At 42.8% G+C, this 19,710-nt stretch overlaps 1 protein-coding gene across 1 annotated transcript in view; it reads right to left on the bottom strand.

Annotated features, from left to right (window-relative positions):
- Positions 1-19,710, bottom strand: part of nhsl2 (NHS-like 2) — a 161,027-nt gene that overhangs the window by 28,616 nt on the left and 112,701 nt on the right. Inside the window, exon 2 of the mRNA XM_071902506.2 lies at positions 16,011-16,292. Within this exon, the coding sequence (XP_071758607.1) occupies positions 16,011-16,292 (282 nt within the window). The remainder of the gene's footprint in view (positions 1-16,010; positions 16,293-19,710) is intronic.

Genomic DNA, 19,710 nt, shown 5'->3' on the forward strand with positions numbered 1-19,710 from the left:
ACACACCGAACCTGCACTATACCTTCAGCAGGTTTAGATGATCTGCCCATGTGTGGCATCTGAGAAGCAGCCTTCTGTTTAGCTTGACCACCGTGCATCTTTGAGTTTAACCAGTGGGGTTTGAAAAGCCTTTATAAACCAAAGGATGGCAGAAATTTGTTCAAGGAGCATGTAATCATGAAAGAAGATAACAAATCATGTAATGAAAACATGAAATAACGTGTATTTTTGCTATAAAAAATACAAGAAAATACATTTTTGTCATTTCTTTTTGCCATAAATAGGTGTGGTATGATAATTAGAATGAGCTAAAAAGGCGAAAAAAATATTTTTTCATTTCAGTGTGACTAACAGTTTTGGAAGAATAATAGGAAGTGGTCGGTCTTGTGGCACAAGGCAGAGCGCTGATTACTGTTTATTTTACAGTCAACTCTACCATTGTATTTATTGACAGGAGCAGAATAGGGTTTTAATCTATTTCTCTATTTTTCTAGTACTGCGGCTGCCATGGTGGAGTCATTTAAAGTTTTCTGTGGCACATTTAGTAGTTTTTATTTTTACTTTTATTTTTAATTCGCCTCTCAAAGCAAATGCTACAAGGTGCAGTACAGTAATAAAACAAATATAAAGAAAAATAGATTAAAACTAAAATATGTAAATTAAAACAGACATCATAACAACACAGCACAAGAGACAGAGACATTTTAGAATAACGGTTATGATAAAGATGGGTAAAGGTATTCTTAAAACTGTACAAAGGACGGACACGTAAAACTCCCTCAAGTTTAAGAAAAGTTCGGGGAAGTTTTTACGAAACATACAGGGCAGAGGATGTGACTCTCTCTCCCTCTCTCTCTCTCTCTCTCCCTCCCTCTCTCTCTCTCCCTCAGCCCCAGGCTAGCATTCCTATGCAAACCCCCGACCAGTTTAATCTCGTTGAAATTAATGCCACCACGCAAAAAGAAGTTTCTCATTCAAACCAATGAGCATCATGCAAACTCCTGCTAACTCACAAACAATTAGTGTAACATGATGAGTCATTTCAGCCGCGGAGCTCCTTGGCTGCAACTGCCACCGATAATAATTCAGTTTATTTCCAAAATGCTATACATCCTTTTAAGAGAGGGGTGGAAAAAATCATCGCCTAAAGTAATGTAAAGTTATTCAGCAGCTCTAAAATATACATGACCCAGTCTGTGAAAGAATGTTATTTTGTTAACACAGGCTTTTAATTCACAAAAATGACCATAATTTGTTTTGATTTTTTTGCTATCAATCATTTGCAGAGGGAGGCGTGATGTTTGTCAAATGGTGGATTTTTATCTCTTTGGAGCCAAACTCTTCAATTTGTCACTAAAGTACAGACATAAATATTAATGAAAACGTAATAAAATAAGAATTTGGTTGCTCACTACATTTGCCAATTCCTTAGAATAACTATTAGACGCTTTACTTTGAAAACACGTCCCCAGTTATTTGTATTCATATTACACATCCTGTTCGTTTGTGATAGAGAATTGTCTATTTTGCAGTGTTAAAAAATAATTGATTAAAAACCGCCCAACTGCCGCACACAAAAACAGCAGGATCAGCCAGTTAGTAAATAGTGAGCAGAAGCCAAAACTCGTCTCATCCAGATTGCAGCGCCCCGAAGAACTGAGGTGTCAGCAAGAGTCCGAAGACACGGGGGGTAAACGGGCGGAAAACAGGAAAAAGAAGAGGAGGAGGAAGAAGGAGGAGGAGGAGGAGGTGGAGAGAAAGAAGAAGAAGAAGAAGAAGAAGATGATGAGGAAGGGGCAGTGGGAGAAAAATGCGTAGGGGGGAGAAAAAAGAAGCAGCGGCAGAAGGGAATCAAGAAGAGGCAGAGCAAGAAGAAGAAGAACTAGGGGAAGAAAATGAAGAAGAAGAAACAATGAAGAAGACAATGACAAAGAGGCAGAGGAAGAAGAAGAAGTAAGGGGAAACACAAAGACGAAGAAGAAGCTGAAGAAAATATAGGCTAGTGGCAGAAGAAGAAGAAGAAGAAGTAGGGGGAGACAATGAAGAAGAAGAAGAAGAAGAAGAAGAAGAAGAAGAAGAAGAAGAAGAAGAAGAAAGAGAATTTGGTGGAGAAAATGAAGAAGAAGAAGAAGAAGAAGAAGAAGAAGAAGAAGAAGAAGAAGAAGAAGAAGAAGAAGAAAGAGAATTTGGTGGAGAAAATGAAGAAGAAGAAGAAGAAGAAGAAGAAAGAGAATTTGGTGGAGAAAATGAAGAAGAAGAAGCAAAAGATGAAAATGCAGAGGAAGAAGAAGTAGGGGGGAGAAGCAGAAGGGAATGAAGAAGAAGGTGGAGAAAAAGAAGAAGCAGCAGAAGGGAATGAATGAGAGGCAAAAGAAGAAGAAGCGGGTGAAGCAAACAAAGAAGTAGAAGCAGAAGAAGACGAAGAAGAGGTAGAGGAAGAAGAACAATTAGGTAGAGAAGAAGAAGAAGTAGATGAGGATGAAGCAGAGACAGAGAGTAGTAGTGGGTGGGGAAAACGAAGCAGAAAGCAACAACGAGGCAGAAGAAGAAGAACAAGTAGGTGGCAAAAGAGAAGAAGCAGAGGGTAAAGAAGAGACAGAGGAACAAGTAGGTAGAGATAAAGAAGAGGCAGAAGACGATGAAGAAGAGGAAGAAAACAAGTAGGTAAAGAAAACGAAGAAGAAGAAGAAGCAGAGGAAGAAGAAGAAGTGGGAGGAGAAAAAGAACAAGAAGCAGCAGAAGGTAAAGTTTTCGTGAATCTACACAATACATACCAAACTGTCGCAGCTAATAGCAATAACACGGAAGGAGACGCTACTGCAGATAGTAGCGTTGGCTGAGAACCCCGTGGTGCATTGTGGGAAGAAAAAAAATAGGTCCCAAAAGTTTTCTGGATACATTTACATCCAAAAGTATTGAATATAACGCTGCCAAAAGCCTTCCCTAGTTCCTACAGCATAAAAATATAGAGAGAAGGTTAGCCGCCTCAAAACAAGCTAAATTCTGTTAGCTTAGCCAACTCAAAGTCCTGCAAAATCAGCTGGTTTACGATTTAAACCAATCAGAGAAGGTCTGAGATCTGCCCAGGTAGATCAGATCCATGCAGTGAGCGAGTCCAAACAGAGGAAGGTGAGCAGCAGTGAAGTGAAGGGAGGTGAACAGCAGCAGATCCATGCTGCAGATACAAGCTGCAGGCTCCAGAAGACTGCAGGGCGCCGGGCTGAGGGAACGAGGGAGAGGGAGGAGGAGAAGGAGGAGGTGGTGCGAGGGGTGGAAAGGTATGCCGCCGGTCACTCCCACTAACACACACACACACACACACACACACACACGCACACACACAAACACACGGTAATTAAGGACGACCTACCCCACCCCCTTCCTCTATCCAGACAAGCAGGCCAAGCGCTCATGCATCACTAACCGGTGAGAGTGTGTGTGTGTGTGTGTGTGTGCGTGCGTGTGCTGCGAGTGCACAACAATGTGTGTGTGCCATGTGCGTGTTTACATTTGTGCGAATACACTCTTTTTAATACCTGCGATCAATTAAAAGTGTATAATTGTGTGAGTATCTATGAGTTTGCACAAATCTGTGTGTGTGTGTGTGTGTGTTACGTAAATAATAACGGTACAATAACATCTACGTGAGTTTATGCATGTCTGGGTGGGTGTGTGTGTGTTGTGTGTGTGTGTGTGTGTGTGTGTGTGTGTGTGTATAGACAGTACATTCATTCACAGACAAACCCAGCCACCCTTGACAATATTGCACCCCGGTTGTGTCAAATTTGGGTCACCCTTTCTTCTCCCCTGCAGAAAGAAGAAGGGGGAAGACACAAATTAAACAATACCCCTCTTTCACCGCAGCCGGGACGTCGCATTGTTGACCCGCTAGCTTGTCCAGTGTGTGTGTGTATGAGCGTGTTTGTCTGTGTACAGTGTGTGCACGCAACCGTGGGCATGTAGTACGTGTGTTTGCGTGCGTGTAATTTCTTCGCCCTCGTCATCTAACATGTACAATCGATCGGTGCGGGGAGCGGGGGGGGGGGGGGTGGGTGTTGTGAACGTATGTGTGTATTATGAGAGCCGGTGGTCGTGACCTAGAAGACTTGGAAGTCAGCGGCCGCGTTTATTCTGGTCATGGGAAACCGCGGGGAGGGTTTCAATCCAATTACTGAGCTCCCTTCACTCCGTCACACAAGCTACGACTCCAGGTGGAGCGTTCAAGGAAGATTACCTGATGTGTTTTTTTGACTGAAAACTCTTTCCAGTTTGTTTTCTTTGGTCCGAACTATAGGACTGGGCAGTATGGCCTAAAATTTATAGCACGGTAACGCTATATATATATATCACGGTATATAATTTTTTTCTCATAATTTCAGTAGAAAAGACTTCTTGATATCGTCCATCTTCTTCACTTTCTCCCTTTCTTCACGGAGTCTCACATATCAAAGCAGTCACGTTTATTTGTTTAGGATTTTTCTCCTGACTTGTGATCAGGCAATCATAAGGAAAGCCTGTGGGACCTATAGTCTCTCTCTCTCTCTCTCTCTCTCTCTCTCTCTCTCTCTCTCGACACTGGTAAGTTGATCATTTAATATATCCGTGCTTCTGTGTAGATATGATGCAGATGTGACCATCTACAGTGTATTTCCATGTGGTTTTTTTTTTATGAAATATGTGTTACTGCTGGCTGCTGGCTGTCAACACCGCCTCCATATACCTATAAACCCTTTTGCGGTGGTTTTCTGTAGGTGGTTCGGATTACGTTCTCACTCCTAACAAACCGCACTACACTTAGAAGAGGACTTAACTCGCATTTTCAGGCGTCTCTGTGCAGTTATTTGGTTCCGCGCAAGTTTGAATGTCATCGTTCTCACCAAACTACAGGAGTAAACGAGTTAAAATCAGCCGCTCCACACATGCTCAGTCTGAACGCTTCCTTATTTACAGCAACGTCCTGGGAGAGCAGTTGCAGGGAGAGGGAAGGTTACACACACACTCACACCTGGGAGCTGCTCAGTATCAGGCTCGGTGCCTTGCTCAAGGACACTTTGACCACAGCTGTCAAGGGAGGAGAGAAGTGTTACTAATTCACTTCGCACGCTCAGACTTTTCTAAACTCTCTGCGGGTTCGAACTGGCGACTTTCCAGTCACAAGTCGCTCCCGTCGCCGCTTGATCAGCGCTGGATTTCACTTGAGTTTTTGGCAGGTTAGCTTAAATGCAAATGCCGCTGAAATCCAGCATTAAAGTGTGTCACACTTCAGTCTGTATTTGTAAAACTTCTCTAACAGTCCCCTAAGGACAGAAACAAGACAGACGAGTTTGTCTCGCCTCATTCACAGTGATGTCACTCCAGCTAACAGCTCTATAGCAAGGGAATTGAAAATAAGATGAAGAAAGTGGCATTGGGCGGCTGCACATTATCTTTCTATCTGGAGAGAACGGCAGCATTTTGTGGATCGAAAACAAAGGGAATAGCCGGTTATAAAGGTCATTTGGTGGTAAAAGTGCAGACAAACAATCTATAAATCCTCAGAAAAAGCCGTCCTCCTTTTATCGTCCGTGGCGCTGCTCCGGGCTGTGTTTCAGTATCACAACAAAAATGACTCTTAGCTCTCTGTGTTTGGTCCTTTTGCTCTGTGCATGAGCTGCTCATGTTCACAACTGCTAAAGTCCTGCTTCACTTTAATACTCACAACATTATCGCCGTAAACAAACCATTTACAACCATAAAAAATACACAGAAAACTCATGTTTAACTGTCATGTAGTGTCAGTCAAGAGCTCAGTCAGTCATTTACTGATGAAAAATGTTCTCAGTCCATTTAAATCAATTCAGAAATGAAGCCAATTGTGTTGCATGAATGAATTAAGTTTTTATTTTTGTGTCATACCACATAAATGGCCCGTCCCACATGGGATTACATGACACACAATTACAACAAACATAAAACACAGACTTCCAGGTCACTCAACATAACAGCACAAACTAAGACAGCTGATATAATACAAAGCAACATGTATTTTCTGAGTGTCCGTGCTTTAATCTAAATAGTCCACAAAAGCAAATGTTTCCACCTCACACAATTTGAGTCTTCCATCGATAAATAATGAAGATCTTCTCTATTGATCTTATTAAACAAACCAATTCTGTAGTCGTGGTACGAGGGACAATATAAAACAAAATGCATTTCATTTTCAGTTTCATTTAACCAACATAAATGACAAACCCTCTCCCGTTCATTAGCGCCAACATCCCGTTTCCAAATGTAAAGACCTGATCTGGGAACATAGAGATCTCTTCCTCTTGGGCAGATTATATTTCACACAGTTTTCAGTACTGAACTCATTTTTAATCAAATCATAAGTCCTGAGTTTTGGTTTACTCCATATCTCCACAGCCCATTTATCTTTAAACTTCTGGAAAACAACATCTTTAATCATAATAGTGTTAACTTTTTCCTTCAGGATGTACGTTTTCTTCACAGCCTGCTCTCTGAAATAAGGTGTGAATATGCTTCTTCCCAAGGGCCATCTGTATGAGAAATATGTATTTCAACAGCAGACACTGTAAATATGACTTAATAAAGTCCACCCAGGTAAGAGTAAGGACCAGCTTGGTTTTTACAGTTAATAACATATGAAGACTTTCAATCCAAACTGATATATATTCATTGCGGGAAAAAATTTTGCCTGATGCTAAAATGTCACTATTTTCTAGGCAAACGGTTCAAGATTTCTAATAATATCAATTATTCAACAGCCATTACTGAGTTTTAAGAGCAGAAATTAAATTTTTCACATGGTGGACAGCTTACTTTCTAATGAAACTCTTCATATGAGATGATAAAACGGACCATGCCGTTTCTCCCTTGAATCAGCATCTTGTCCTCTGCGGTGCTCGATCAATACCTGTTCACCTGTTCAATAAGGTGCATTGACCACGGCGACCACAGCAAAATCCGCCTCCATACATCACCGGCTAGCATCGACTCGGACCCCGCACTGACACATTTAAAGGGTTACGGTGGCATTTTTAAAGTTAGCGCAGACGGCGAAACTTTATCTGCCTCTTCACAGCGACTCGGACGTTCTCCGACACGATCAAAGCGTTACCGTGACATTTTAAAGTTAGCTCGGCCGTATCGCATATCACCGAAACACTCGTCACGCCGCGAGGGAAAAGGTTGCGGTATTGGCACTTTAAGCTAGTACTGAGGTGAGATAAGATACAAAACGAACCTTATTGATCCCGGGGGGGGAGATGAGGTCATTACAGCAGCAGAGAATAGAGCTGCAGGCTGAGAAATCAAAGAGGAAAAAGGGTAATAAAGGGTGCAAATGCAATTAAAGACACAGCATCTCTACAGTGTTGATAGATGCTGCCGCTAAGTGACAAGTTGTCCGATTCTGGCCCAGACCTTTAAATAATATTAGAGTATTGACGACAGAGCAGACAGCTGACTCTTATCTCGCTCTAAAGTGCTACTGATACCATTGACTTCCACTCTGACAACATTACACCGGCCTCAAGTGTGACACAACTGTGCACTCTGTGTGTTGGAGTGTTAGAGTGTGTGTTAAACCCAGGATCACAGCATCTAAAATCATGAAAACACACATGTAGGCTACTTTCATGTGTGTGTGTGTGTGTGTGTGTGTGTGTGCGTCTTATCCTTGATCTCACAGCATCTAAATCTCACACAAACACGCACAGAAGCTGCTGTCTTTTAAACATGGCGTTTTGCAATGGATAACACACACACACACACACACACACACACACACACACACTCTATCTGAAGCCCTCTGGCTACAGTGTGACCCGCAGTGGTTTAGATGAGAGCTGTTGGCCGATACCGAGAGTGTCAATGTGTGTGTGTGTGTGTGCAAGTCTGGAAAAACCCTTCGCCGATCAAACGCTCTGAAGTGGATCTAGTGCTCAGCTAGTCGCAGCGTTTCATCCTCATTTATTCAACGAGCTGACTCAGCGCAGCAATCTGATTGGACAAAGACACGTTCCAGTCGTGCTGATGATTCCCATGAAGCACGGCTAGCCGATTCCATCAGAAATTGCTCAAATTGCTGGGGGGGTTTTTTTGGGTTCTCACTGCTTTCCACCATTGTTGCTGAGATTTCTGCTCGTTCTGCTCAACAGCCACGGCCCAGCTCGCCGTTGGCCACGCCCACAGCAGATGAGACACGCCCCCAAAAAGGTCACAAACATCATTGAAAAGCCAATTTCAGGCAAATGGGGGGGGGGGATTTAGGCCTGAACACACAGGGTGACAGACAGACACAGACTGATAATGTGTAATACAGTGGTTCTCAACGTGGGGTCCGGGGACCAGCAGAGGGGGTTCCAGGGGGTCCCCAGCAAATTGATGAATTGTTAAACTTCACCATTATTTCATTTACAAGAAGTTAACACGATTAGAGAATGTAGAAGAATGACTGTTTTGATCATAGTGTCTCTGTTATCTCTCTACCTACAATAAAGATAGTCATGAAATTCTGGACAAAATTATATCTAACAATAAAAAATATTCTCAGATTTGGGTCCGAGAGAGAAAAATCTCATCAAATGGGGGTCTGTGGACCTAATGTGGACTAAATTAGGGTCCTTGATATGAAAAAGGTTGAGAATCACTGGTATAATACTGTATATCCTACAAAAAAGTCACATGTGAAAACCCACATGTGAATTCAGAGCACATGTGCTTTTTAGACACATGTTGGTTTTTATATGTTTTCCCATTTCCCATGTGAAGATGACACTTTGCACCTGTGAATTGTCTCTTTGCACATGAAATTAAGTTTTCACATGTGAAACAAAATATTGTCATTTGCAATGGCAGGTGAAAATGTGAAAAAAAAAAAAATGTTCACATGAGGAAAAAAACGCTGAATTTAAATGTTCACATCTGAAGTAAAAACTGTCATGTGATGTCAGAACACATCATGAAAAAAAAAAAATGTTCACAAACTGTTGGGGGGAAAACACATGCTGTCCTGCAGAGTTTCTCCACTTCTCCGACACTCTGACACTTCTCTCTGAATTCTGTGATCGTCTTAACGGGTTAGCGAGGTCCATTTGCATTTATATTACATTTTAGGCAGTTATAGCTGAGGAACGTATCAAGAGCGACTCACGGCGGGTACAACAGTAGAATAAGCTTGAATTCTTCGATTGGCAACATGACAATCAACCAATAGTAAGAAGTGCAACGGGTTGGTAAACATGAGCGAGCTGTGTGACGTTTACCGACGACACCGCGCAGGATTTCTGGGTAATGAAGTCCAAACAGTTTCCTCTCGCTTCCGTTTGGACCCGCCAACGTGCGAAGTTGCCTTTAAATTAGCGGTTGATTTGTTCGCATTAGCCTTCAGATGAAGAACTACAGGGGGAGTGATCAAAAAAACTCTCCCATCCTTCATCTTTGCTGCAACTACCCTCTAATCTCTCAAACTGCTGCTTGCCAGACTGTTCTTTCTTCCTTCTGGTTGCTGAAAAGGGGGAAAAAATACATTTTAATTGCCTGCAGCAGACATTTCCTCTCAGAGGTGCAGACTTACTGTACAAAATGGATATATATATGTTCATGTCCAGTTTGAAATGTTTCATACGTGCACTTTTACAGGCACTCCATGTGTTTTGGAGTGTGATTTTGATACATCACCCAGAAGTGCGCAACCTATACTATCCTTAGCAATGAATATACATAACAGTCCATTTCCCTATATTCAGTAACACAACCGTTTCTCTTTCCCCCACACCACAAAACCAGCAATGTGTTAAAGAGGCGTTCAATCCACTCCAAGTCACTTCACAGCCATTAGGAGAGCGGGCTACTGATAACGACCAGTCAGCTGCTCGCTAACTGCCATTTAGCCACGACGAAAAATACCACTGGATTCTGTGTGTGTGTGTGTGTGTGAAGGTGTGATGTTTAAATACAGATTACAGGACACATAGGTGGTACCAGAATAGACCATCAAAGCCTTTAAATGTTTGAAGATGTGGCACCTTATACAGTTAAAAACATAATCTGCAATTGCACATCTACATTTTGGGAATATTTACTATAAATATATTCTCGAGGAGTTTTATTTATAGATGGGAATTCGCTTTTTGTAACTTTCTTAAAGGTGCGACATGTAGCATTTTTAAACATCAATGTATCACTGTGAAATTAATTGTGATACTTTGGTATAATTACTGTAAACAAATGAGACTATGGTCGAAACGATTGGTAGCCTCTATCTCACGTCAGCGGTATTGTTAGTGCTAGAGTTTCTCAAAATTAAGACTACATTTCCCAGAAACCCTGTTGCTTCCTGTCACAAAGAAAATGTTGTTACTTGTTGCTTTGTGTGTGTTTCTGTTTTCTTTTTGTCTTTCCTAAAGAGAGGAAAAACATGTTGGAAGTGATTTCTCCATCTTCCTTTCCCTCCTTCCACCATCTGCTGCCAGAAACTCTTTCAGCTTTAGCTCCGTTTGCTCTGGAAGAACAGAACCTCTTCCTGTTTTGTGCCGTAAAGCGATCCAGCAGATTTCCCTCCAGATCCACCAGGTGGAGAAACTATGGAGGATGCAGAGTAGAGGCTGGTAGAGACTGACAGTCTTCTTGGTAGTACTCTGATTTGTTTACGGTAATTCTACTAATGTCTCAAAACTACGAATTTATTGATGCTAAAATGCTACAGGTAGCACCTTTAATCCGGTGTATCTCAAAATACAGTTCTGTGACAATACATTTTTAAGAGTTACAAAAATGTCTTCAACCCAGTAAACCATTATGTAATCAAAACCAGTAGTGGAACCACATTGTTTTCAACAGGGGCGACACGCTACCGCTACAGATTGGATCTGAAGCTGCCAAAATAAACCCAAAACCAAAATAAAGCGTCTTATTTGGGAAGCGGGCCAATGCAAGCTGCCAGAGGAGCTTCACTTCCACTCGGGTGCAGATTGTCTACGACTCGACTGAAGTTCTGCGACACAACAATGTTGTCAGTGTCGTACAAAACACTCAAACACCCCAATTATAGTTCTTTAACAGCGACATTATGCAGCAGTAGTATTAGCGGAATATAACTGCGTATACTGTGAAGCTGCAACAAATCAAACTACGGCTGAAGTCATAAATCTGGAAGGCTGAAGAGAGTAATTTCCCTCTTTGTGGAAGATTTTGTACTTTTCAAGCTACAGGCAAAAGATGGCAGAAAAATTACTCTGCAGATATGTGAGAATCTGTATAAAACTCAGTAAATCTGCCTACATTGGACAATACTCAACTTAAATTAAATATGTAGAGTGTTGAGGAGGTGGAAAAGTATGAATATTTGAGAGTTGCTTAATGGATAAAATATGAAAATACACAGCCAATATGCACAAATGGTCAATCTGGCTGTAATGGATGAAAATGCTGAACTTCAAATACAAAGTTCACTGTTAATGCGAATGAATAATATGAATATTTTGCTGTTAATTAATAGATTACAGGAAAAAAATTACACAACACAAATCGTGCTACTGTAGATCTCGCTAGATAACACCGTGAATCTGTCTGCAGAGGAGGATAAAACTGAGTTTCATAAATATGTGGGGTGTAGAGGAGAGGAGAGGAAAGAGAGTCACTGCAGAAAAAAAGGTGATGTAAAAATCTTCCTATTATGAATCTGTACAAAACACAATATATCTGGCTTCAGTGGAGGACAATACTGAGCCTTAAATACATAATAGTGTTGGCAAGAAGGAGTATACGATTTTTTTTCTGTATAGACTGCAAAAATGTGCGAACCTCACTGTTGTAAATCTTGGTGGAAAACACAGAAAGTCTATATCGTGGATAGTAATACTACACAGTAAAAATGTACAAATCTTATTATGAATCTGTACAAAACACAGTAGATCTGTGTACAACAGAGAAGAATACTGAGCTTGGTAAATAAGTGTTGAGGTTAAGGAAGTATGTAAATATTTCACTGTTATTTATTAGAACATAAAATTTAACAATCAAACTTAATGTAGGGCAGAGTGCTGATAAGAAGAAATAGTATCTGTAATTTACTGTTACCCACTTAGTAGCCTAGTAACATTAAAATGTCGTACAAATCTTGCTACTGAAGAATTGAAATGAATTGTAATATAAAAAAGAGTATAACCGTCTGCATTGGAAGACCATGCAGACCTTTTTAGAGGTATTGAGGTTAAAGTATAGGGTGTAAACATTTTACTGTGATTTAATAGATTACAGTAAAATTTTTCAGGTCTTGTTACTGCACAGGAGAGAAATCTGGCTCCAACAACAGCAGCAGAGGTACAACCACAAAAATAGTCTAGAAATGCAAAATGGCTGGCCGTGACTCTCTCCATTAAAAAGAAACGTTCATTTAACTACAGAATACTGGTTTGCATTTGTGTTGTTCTTCTTTTCATTCGCTTATGTGACTGGCTGAGTGTCTGAAGTTAGGGAAGCTGTACAGACAGACAGCATCATGATATCAGATAAAATACAATGAACGGCCGTGCAGGTTTAATTAAAAGTGTAGTGATGCGTAAGAAGAGCCAACAGCTTGGTCTACCAACTAAAACACTGCAGAAGTTGGAATTGCAATAGCCTTGTTTGAGCTAGCTTTTAACGTTAGCTTTAAAGTTGCTTAGCAAGTTAGCTAGCTAAGCAAACCAGAAAAATGCTTCACAGTTTGTGCTGCAGGGTGAATTTGTCCCAAGATTGACAATATATCCAGAACATTATTTACTTATATTATTATTTAAGAATTTTACATGTCTAGCTTGCAGTTTCAGATCCGGTCTGCGTGGCTAACAGCACAGTGTTAGCTAGTTTCTGACTGGATCTCTTGCAGTTTCTCCTTTTAACGCAGCCTGTACTGTGGTTTCTCTACCTTTACTACATTTTAAAATGTAAAATAGTCATGACAATTATACATGATTCAGAAGTAGCCTAGTGTAAACTGATTACAACTGAATACATCATTTTATCCCTGAAATGTCCTCAGTTTCTCCATTACATAAACATTAATTATCCATTAAAAATAACATAGCTTTAAAAATGTAAGGTTAGTATCATGGGTTTATAAGGGATTTATTCATGGGTTGATTCACAGAGTATTTCAAGGATTTTTCATGACTTTTATGCATGGTTTACAGGGTTATTAGAGTCAAGATTAAGGGGGTGTTTAAGGAGGTTTCGATGGGATCTCCTCCATTAATAACTCCCTTAACTCATTTTAAGGGGATTATGCATGAATTAAGGGGTGAATTAATGTAGATTAATGAAAATGTAAGGTTATTTTAGGGGATTACTGGTTCGTAGAGGTTGTGTCCAAAAGTTTGTGTTCAAGAGCAGCAGCCTACACACTCACACAATACTGTGCAGCATTGCAGGAAATATGATTAAAAAATGTCACATTTCTCTGGGGGGGGGGGGGGGGGACACACACTCAGACCCCTCCGCCAATTTGTGTCGCCACGACTCTTCAAATCAAACTGTCACCCTTGAGTAAGGGCATGAAGCAGGATTCAGAAAGTCTAATACGCATAAAGAAGGGAGAGAAACAACATAATTATGGCTTGGCTGATATCTATGAAAGGGCACGAGCCAAATCTAAGAATCCAAACGAGAATTTTATCCGAGTTTCAGTGATCAAGTAAGTTTGCAAATACAAGGAATTCAACTAGGAATAAAAGAGGCGTATGAAATCTGGGTCCCGCTAATCTTGCGAGGGCGGAGTGTTGTCGAGAGGGAGCGGTGTTTAGTGTTTTTACTGTTCACCCACTGAGCGGGAACAGTAGAATAAATCTCGCACAAATCTCGCCGCCGAAGAAGAAGAAGAAGAAGAAGAAGAAGAAGTGAATCCTGCCTGAACACACGAGCAGATCCGTCTACACTGGAGGACAATACAGAGCTTCATAAATATGGAGGGAAGAGTGTGGAGGAGCGGGAAGAGTATGAATATTTTACTGAGCTGTGGCCAGTGGGAGACGGATGGAGAGGATGGACAGAGAGAGAGAGAGAGAGAGAGAGGGAGAGAGAGAGAGAGAGAGGGAGAGAGAGAGAGAGGGAGAGAGAGAGAGGACCGCTGTTTGCTTCAGTGTTATATAACACACACCCAAACAGATGGACACACATAACACAAATGGACACTGGTATACACACACTGAAAACACGCTCAGCCACACACAGATGGACATACATACATGTATGGACGCTCGCTCCCACACATGCACACACACACACACACAAAGACAGATGCACACACACAGAAATAAACACACAAGCACAAAAGGACATAAAGACAAAACACAGAGATGAATGGCTACACGCACATTCTCTCTCTCTCACACACACACACACACACACACACACACTCTCAGTAATGCCATATCCCGGTTGTCCACCCACGACTGTATTCATCCATCTTGTTTTGATTATACACAAGATGCCAGCCCATCTGAGACAATAGCCGGCTATACAGTACACACACACACACACACACACATACACACACACACACACAACAGTATTAAGACATAACAGCAGAAAAAGAGGGAAAAGAGACAGAGAGAGATGTAGGAGGACGAGCATATACAACCTGTAAGCTGCCATAACTACACATTCACAGCTGGCTACACACACACACACACACACACACACACCATAAAGAAGAAAGACGAAGGGAGAGAGGGAGAAAAAGAGAAAGAGAAAGCTCTAGATGTCAAACTACTGTAACTAAAAATATCTACGGAATCAATATGGTTTGAATACATGAGCTGTTGCTTGGCTGTTTTGACATTTCACTTTCACTAAATTGCTTTGGCAGTATTGTTTCTGTTCAGCAAGTCATGCCGATAAAGTATTTTGAATTAAGAGACAGACAGACAGACAGACAGATAGAAGAAGAAGAAGAAATATAACCCATAAGCTGTCTGTCTCACCTTGCATCTGCTGTACAAATTCATTCATTCACTCTGCTGCTTTCTCCCATTCAGCCCCTCTTGTTTCATTGAACTAAAACCTCGGCGGTGATTGTTTTAATGGAAGGGCAGGGCAAAGGGCGAGACGGCATGAGTCAGAGAGAGAGAGAGAGAGAGAGAGAGAGAGAGAGAGAGAGAGGGAGGGAGAGAGAGAGAGAGAGAGGGAGGGAACGACTGGCAGAGAGCAAAATGTGAGAAACAGTATAGTATTTGAGTGTAGCAGGAACGGAAACCCTACTTCCCTCGAGCGCTGTCTAATTTATACACACACACACACACACACACACACGACCAACGCCGCAGACAGAGCAGCGTCTTCCGTAAACAGAGGAGATTAATATTAACATGAGAATGACAGCGTTTCACCTTCACACACACACACACACGCGCATGAAAACAAGCTACAGTAACAGCCGCTGCCTATCAGTTAAAAGATAAACAGACGCCTTAAAACGCCTCTTTGCTGCCTACATCTACACACACACACACACACACACACACACAAGGTAGCAAGGTAAACCCAACACACACCCTATCACACACACGATCAACAGGGCTTCTATGAGCTAATACACACACACACATAAAAACAAGGTAGCAAGGTAAACCTAACACACACCCTACTGCACATAATCAACAGCGCTCCAATGAGATAACACACACACACACACACACATGCAAACACCCCTTATTGCATTATCAACACAAGGTAGCAAGGTAAACACAACACACACCCTATCAAACGCAATCAGCAGCGACACACCCACACACACACACACACCATTACAAACAGAAGGTGAATCCGACACACACCCTATCAACGCCACACACACATGTAAACACTTTCCCACCCACCTCCGCCTCCGTCTCCCTGCCTCCCCACCCACTCAAAACACACACACACACACACACACACCGCCTCCTCACACACACACACACACACACGGTCCTTCCCTCCATCTCTCCCTCCATCCCTCCATCCATTCCCTCCGTCTCTTCTCCCCTTACCTTGCAGCAGGCTCTGGAGGTTGAGCTGCGCTTGCTGGTGCAGCTCCTCGACACACTCCGGCCTGCTCCACGAGCCGAACACGTTCACGCTCTGTTGCCATGGAGACCTGAAGTGGGCCGCTCCGCCGCCGCTGCTGCTGCTGCCGCTGTGGTTGCCACCGCCGCCGCCGCCGCCGCTGCCGTGGCCGTGGCCGCCGTGGCTGTGATGGCCGCCGCCGCTGCTGCTGCTGGTGCTGCTGCTGCCGCCACGCCTGCCGCTCTCCGCCTCCAGACCGCTGGTCGCTGGAGGAGGGAGGGAGAGGGAGAGAGAGAGAGAGAGAGAGAGGAGGGGGAAATGTTGAGAGGAGATGTGAGGGAGGGAGAGAGAGAGAGAGAAAGGAGAGGAGGGGAGGAAAGACAAATGTTGAGAGGAGGGAAATGAGCGGGAGGGAGGGAGGGAGAGAGAGAGAGAGAGAGAGGAGGGGGAAAATGTTGAGAGGAGATGTGAGGGAGGGAGAGAGAGAGAGAAAGGAGAGGAGGGGAGGAAAGACAAATGTTGAGAGGAGGGAAATGAGCGGGAGGGAGGGAGAGAGAGAGAGAGAGAGGAGGGAGGGAGAGAGGGGTTGACAGGAAAGAACAGATGAAGGAGAGAGAGAGAGATAGAGGAGAGTAGGTGAGGGAGAGAGAGATAAAGGAGGGAAGAGAGGAGGGGAGGAGAGAAAAATGTTGGGAGGAGATGAGGGAAGGAGAGAAAGGAGAGAGGGAGGAGAGATCAATGTTGAGAGGGAAAAGAGAGGGAGGAGAGAGAGAGGGGAGGGAGGGAGTGTGAGGTTGACAGGAAAGAATAGATGAAAGAGAGAGGGAGAGAGAGATAGAGGAGAGAAGATGAGGGAGAGAGGGGAGAGAGAAAAGGGAAGGGAGGAGAGTGAATGTTGAGAGGAGATGATGGATGGGGGGAGAGAGAGAGAGGGAGGGAAAGGAGAGAGGGAGGGTGGACAAATGTTGAGAGGAAAAGGAGGAGAGAGGAGAGGGAGGTGGGGGAGAAAGGGGGAGAGGAGATGAAAGAGGGAAGGGAGGGTGTGAGGGAGACAGAGGGAAGAAAGAGAAAGGTTGAGAGGAGGAAGATGAGAGGGGGAGGGGGAGAGGGAGGAGGGAAGGAAGAGGGGGAGATGGAGAGAAAGGAAGGAGGGAGGTGGAGGAGGGAAGGAAGGGAGGAGAGAGAGTAGGGGAGGAGAGAAAGATGTTGAGAGGAGGATAAATAAATGAGGGAGAGAAAGAGGGAGGAGAGAGGGAGGAAAGACAAGATAGTAGATGAGGGAGAGAGAGAGGAGGAGGGGGAGGGAAGATAGAGATATAGTAAGAGAGAGAGTGTGTGTGAATGAAAAAGAGAGAGATGAATAGAGAGATTGCAAGGAGGCGGGGAGAGGGGGAGGGAGATAGAGATACAGGAAGAGAGAGAGAGAGAGAGAGAGAGAGAGACTGCATGTAAATAAAAATGTATGAAATTTGCATAACTAATGCCCAGAGACATAGATTACATAATGCCGTGTGTTGTCAGGGAGAACAACGCTGAGAGAGAAAGAGGGATCGGAGGGAGGTTGGGGAGAAAGAAAGAGGGGATGGAGGGATGGAAAGGGAGGTGTGGAGGAGATTCGGCGGTGGGGTGAGACGGGGTGGGGTGGGGGGGGGGGGGGGAGAGAGGGACGATGAAGACTTAATTAGGAGGGAAGGGAGTGGGAGGGAGATATAGTGGATGAGAGGAGGGAGAAGAAGGGATTAGGGGAGGGAGGTGTGGGAGAAAAAAAAAGGAGACAAAGAGGGATTGTGGCATTAGAGAGAAAGGAGGATAAGAAGAGGAGGAGGGGGGAAAGGAGGGATGACATTTAAAGGGAGGAGAGCGGAGGAATGAAGGGGGGGGAGGGAGGGAAACGTCTGCCCCTATCAGCGTCAAACATCAAATACAAACAACAAACAGGCAATCGAAGCAAATCGTCCCATGAGGCTGCAAATAGCCATTCAGCATCGACATGAATGAGGCGTCGCCGCGAATCCCCATTGAGGGAATCATCTGACACATCATGAAAAAATATGACTAACAAACAAACACATGGAAATCCCAGCCATAACAATAAAAAAACATCCAGCCACACATGTAGTTTAAGGGAGCTTTTTGGGGGAGATTGAGAACGTAAAAGACGCCAAAATCATCCATGTGTCCCCGGTAGATCTTTCGCTCCGGAGCTGCCATGCTAACACGTTAGCATACGCTATGTTGACTGATAGCAGGCGACTAGCATTATCGCACAAGTGAGACAGTAAGAGCTTGTAGCAGCTCTACAGCTAAATGTTAAGTCATATTAAATTATATGCAGCCAAATCTGTCAGTCCTGTGTAAGAGATTCGTAAAAATGTATGCTAAATATGCATAACATGCTAAAAATAACAAAATAACATATTGATGGGTCTCGTTTGCTATATAACCTCAATGTCCTGCGTTTGAATCCAGCGTAGGAACTTTGTCGCATGCCAAACCCCTCTCTCTCTCTCCCAATCTTTCCTGCATCTCTCTACTGTGAACTATCAAATAAAAGCCCAAAAAAAATAACATACTCTTTTGAATTATCAGGAACTACTTTCCATGTTTCTGTAGGAAATGAACATGGAGGCCATGGGAGACTGTGCACAGCTAAAAATCACTGCGCAGCAGATGAATACACCTGAAATAGTTCCAAAAATAAACCTGGCTACAGCAGCCATATTGAGTTAATAATATTTAATTTTAAAATTGTATATATATATTTTATATTTAACTTATTACTAAAAGGTCTGTCTTCTTACTTTGCATAATGCTAGTCGCCTACTATCACTCAGCATAGTGTATGCTAAAGAGTTAGCATGACACACTGAAGCTAATGATCTACTGAGGACACATGGATCATTCTGGTGTCTATGTTGTCATCATTTAACGGGCCAATCTCCCAAAAACATCCCACAAGGAAAATTCCTTTAATATACACCTGAAGCTTCACAAACCACTCAGAAAGCATTTTGAAAACAGCCCATATTCTTGCAGTTGTATTGTCAGTTAAATTCAGCCGGAGTGTGAATGTTACACATCACCTAAACATAAACGTCTACAGTCTCAAACTATGAATATCCACAACTCTACACTTTACAGCCTTATACTATAGTGAGATTTGAAACTCACCCATCTGAAAAACTGAGATAGACTTTTATGGTTTGGCTTGAATTCAAATACATTGTTTTAGCTTTCAGGAACTGTTTGAACACTAAACGATCATCCACAGCCTCTCAACTACACCAATGACAATAACAGTAACAACACAGTGAGCCGGCCTTGTGATTAGACAGACCGTCCCGTAACAGAAATGCCACAGGTTCAATTCCCACAACAACGCCGAAAATGTAAAATAAGATTATAAACAGAGACAAGCATGTGTGTGTGTGTCTCAAAGGGAAATGTGCAGAAACTAGTTCCTGATTACACTGCCTGGAATATAACAATTCAAGTGCTGTAAAAAAAAAAAAAAAAAAGAAAATGTTAAAAATGTAAAGAAAGCTCAGTTCCCGGCAGACAGATAACGCTGCAGCGAAACCACCGGCGCTATCGTGTCTTCTCCGTCTCCCCTCACACACACACACACACACACACACACACACACAACAAACCCACCGCACTCACAATTTCACCCTCCCAGCT

This window comes from Centroberyx gerrardi, chromosome 23 (genome assembly GCF_048128805.1).
Source record: "Centroberyx gerrardi isolate f3 chromosome 23, fCenGer3.hap1.cur.20231027, whole genome shotgun sequence".
In the NCBI taxonomy this organism is placed as follows: Eukaryota; Metazoa; Chordata; class Actinopteri; order Beryciformes; family Berycidae; genus Centroberyx; species Centroberyx gerrardi.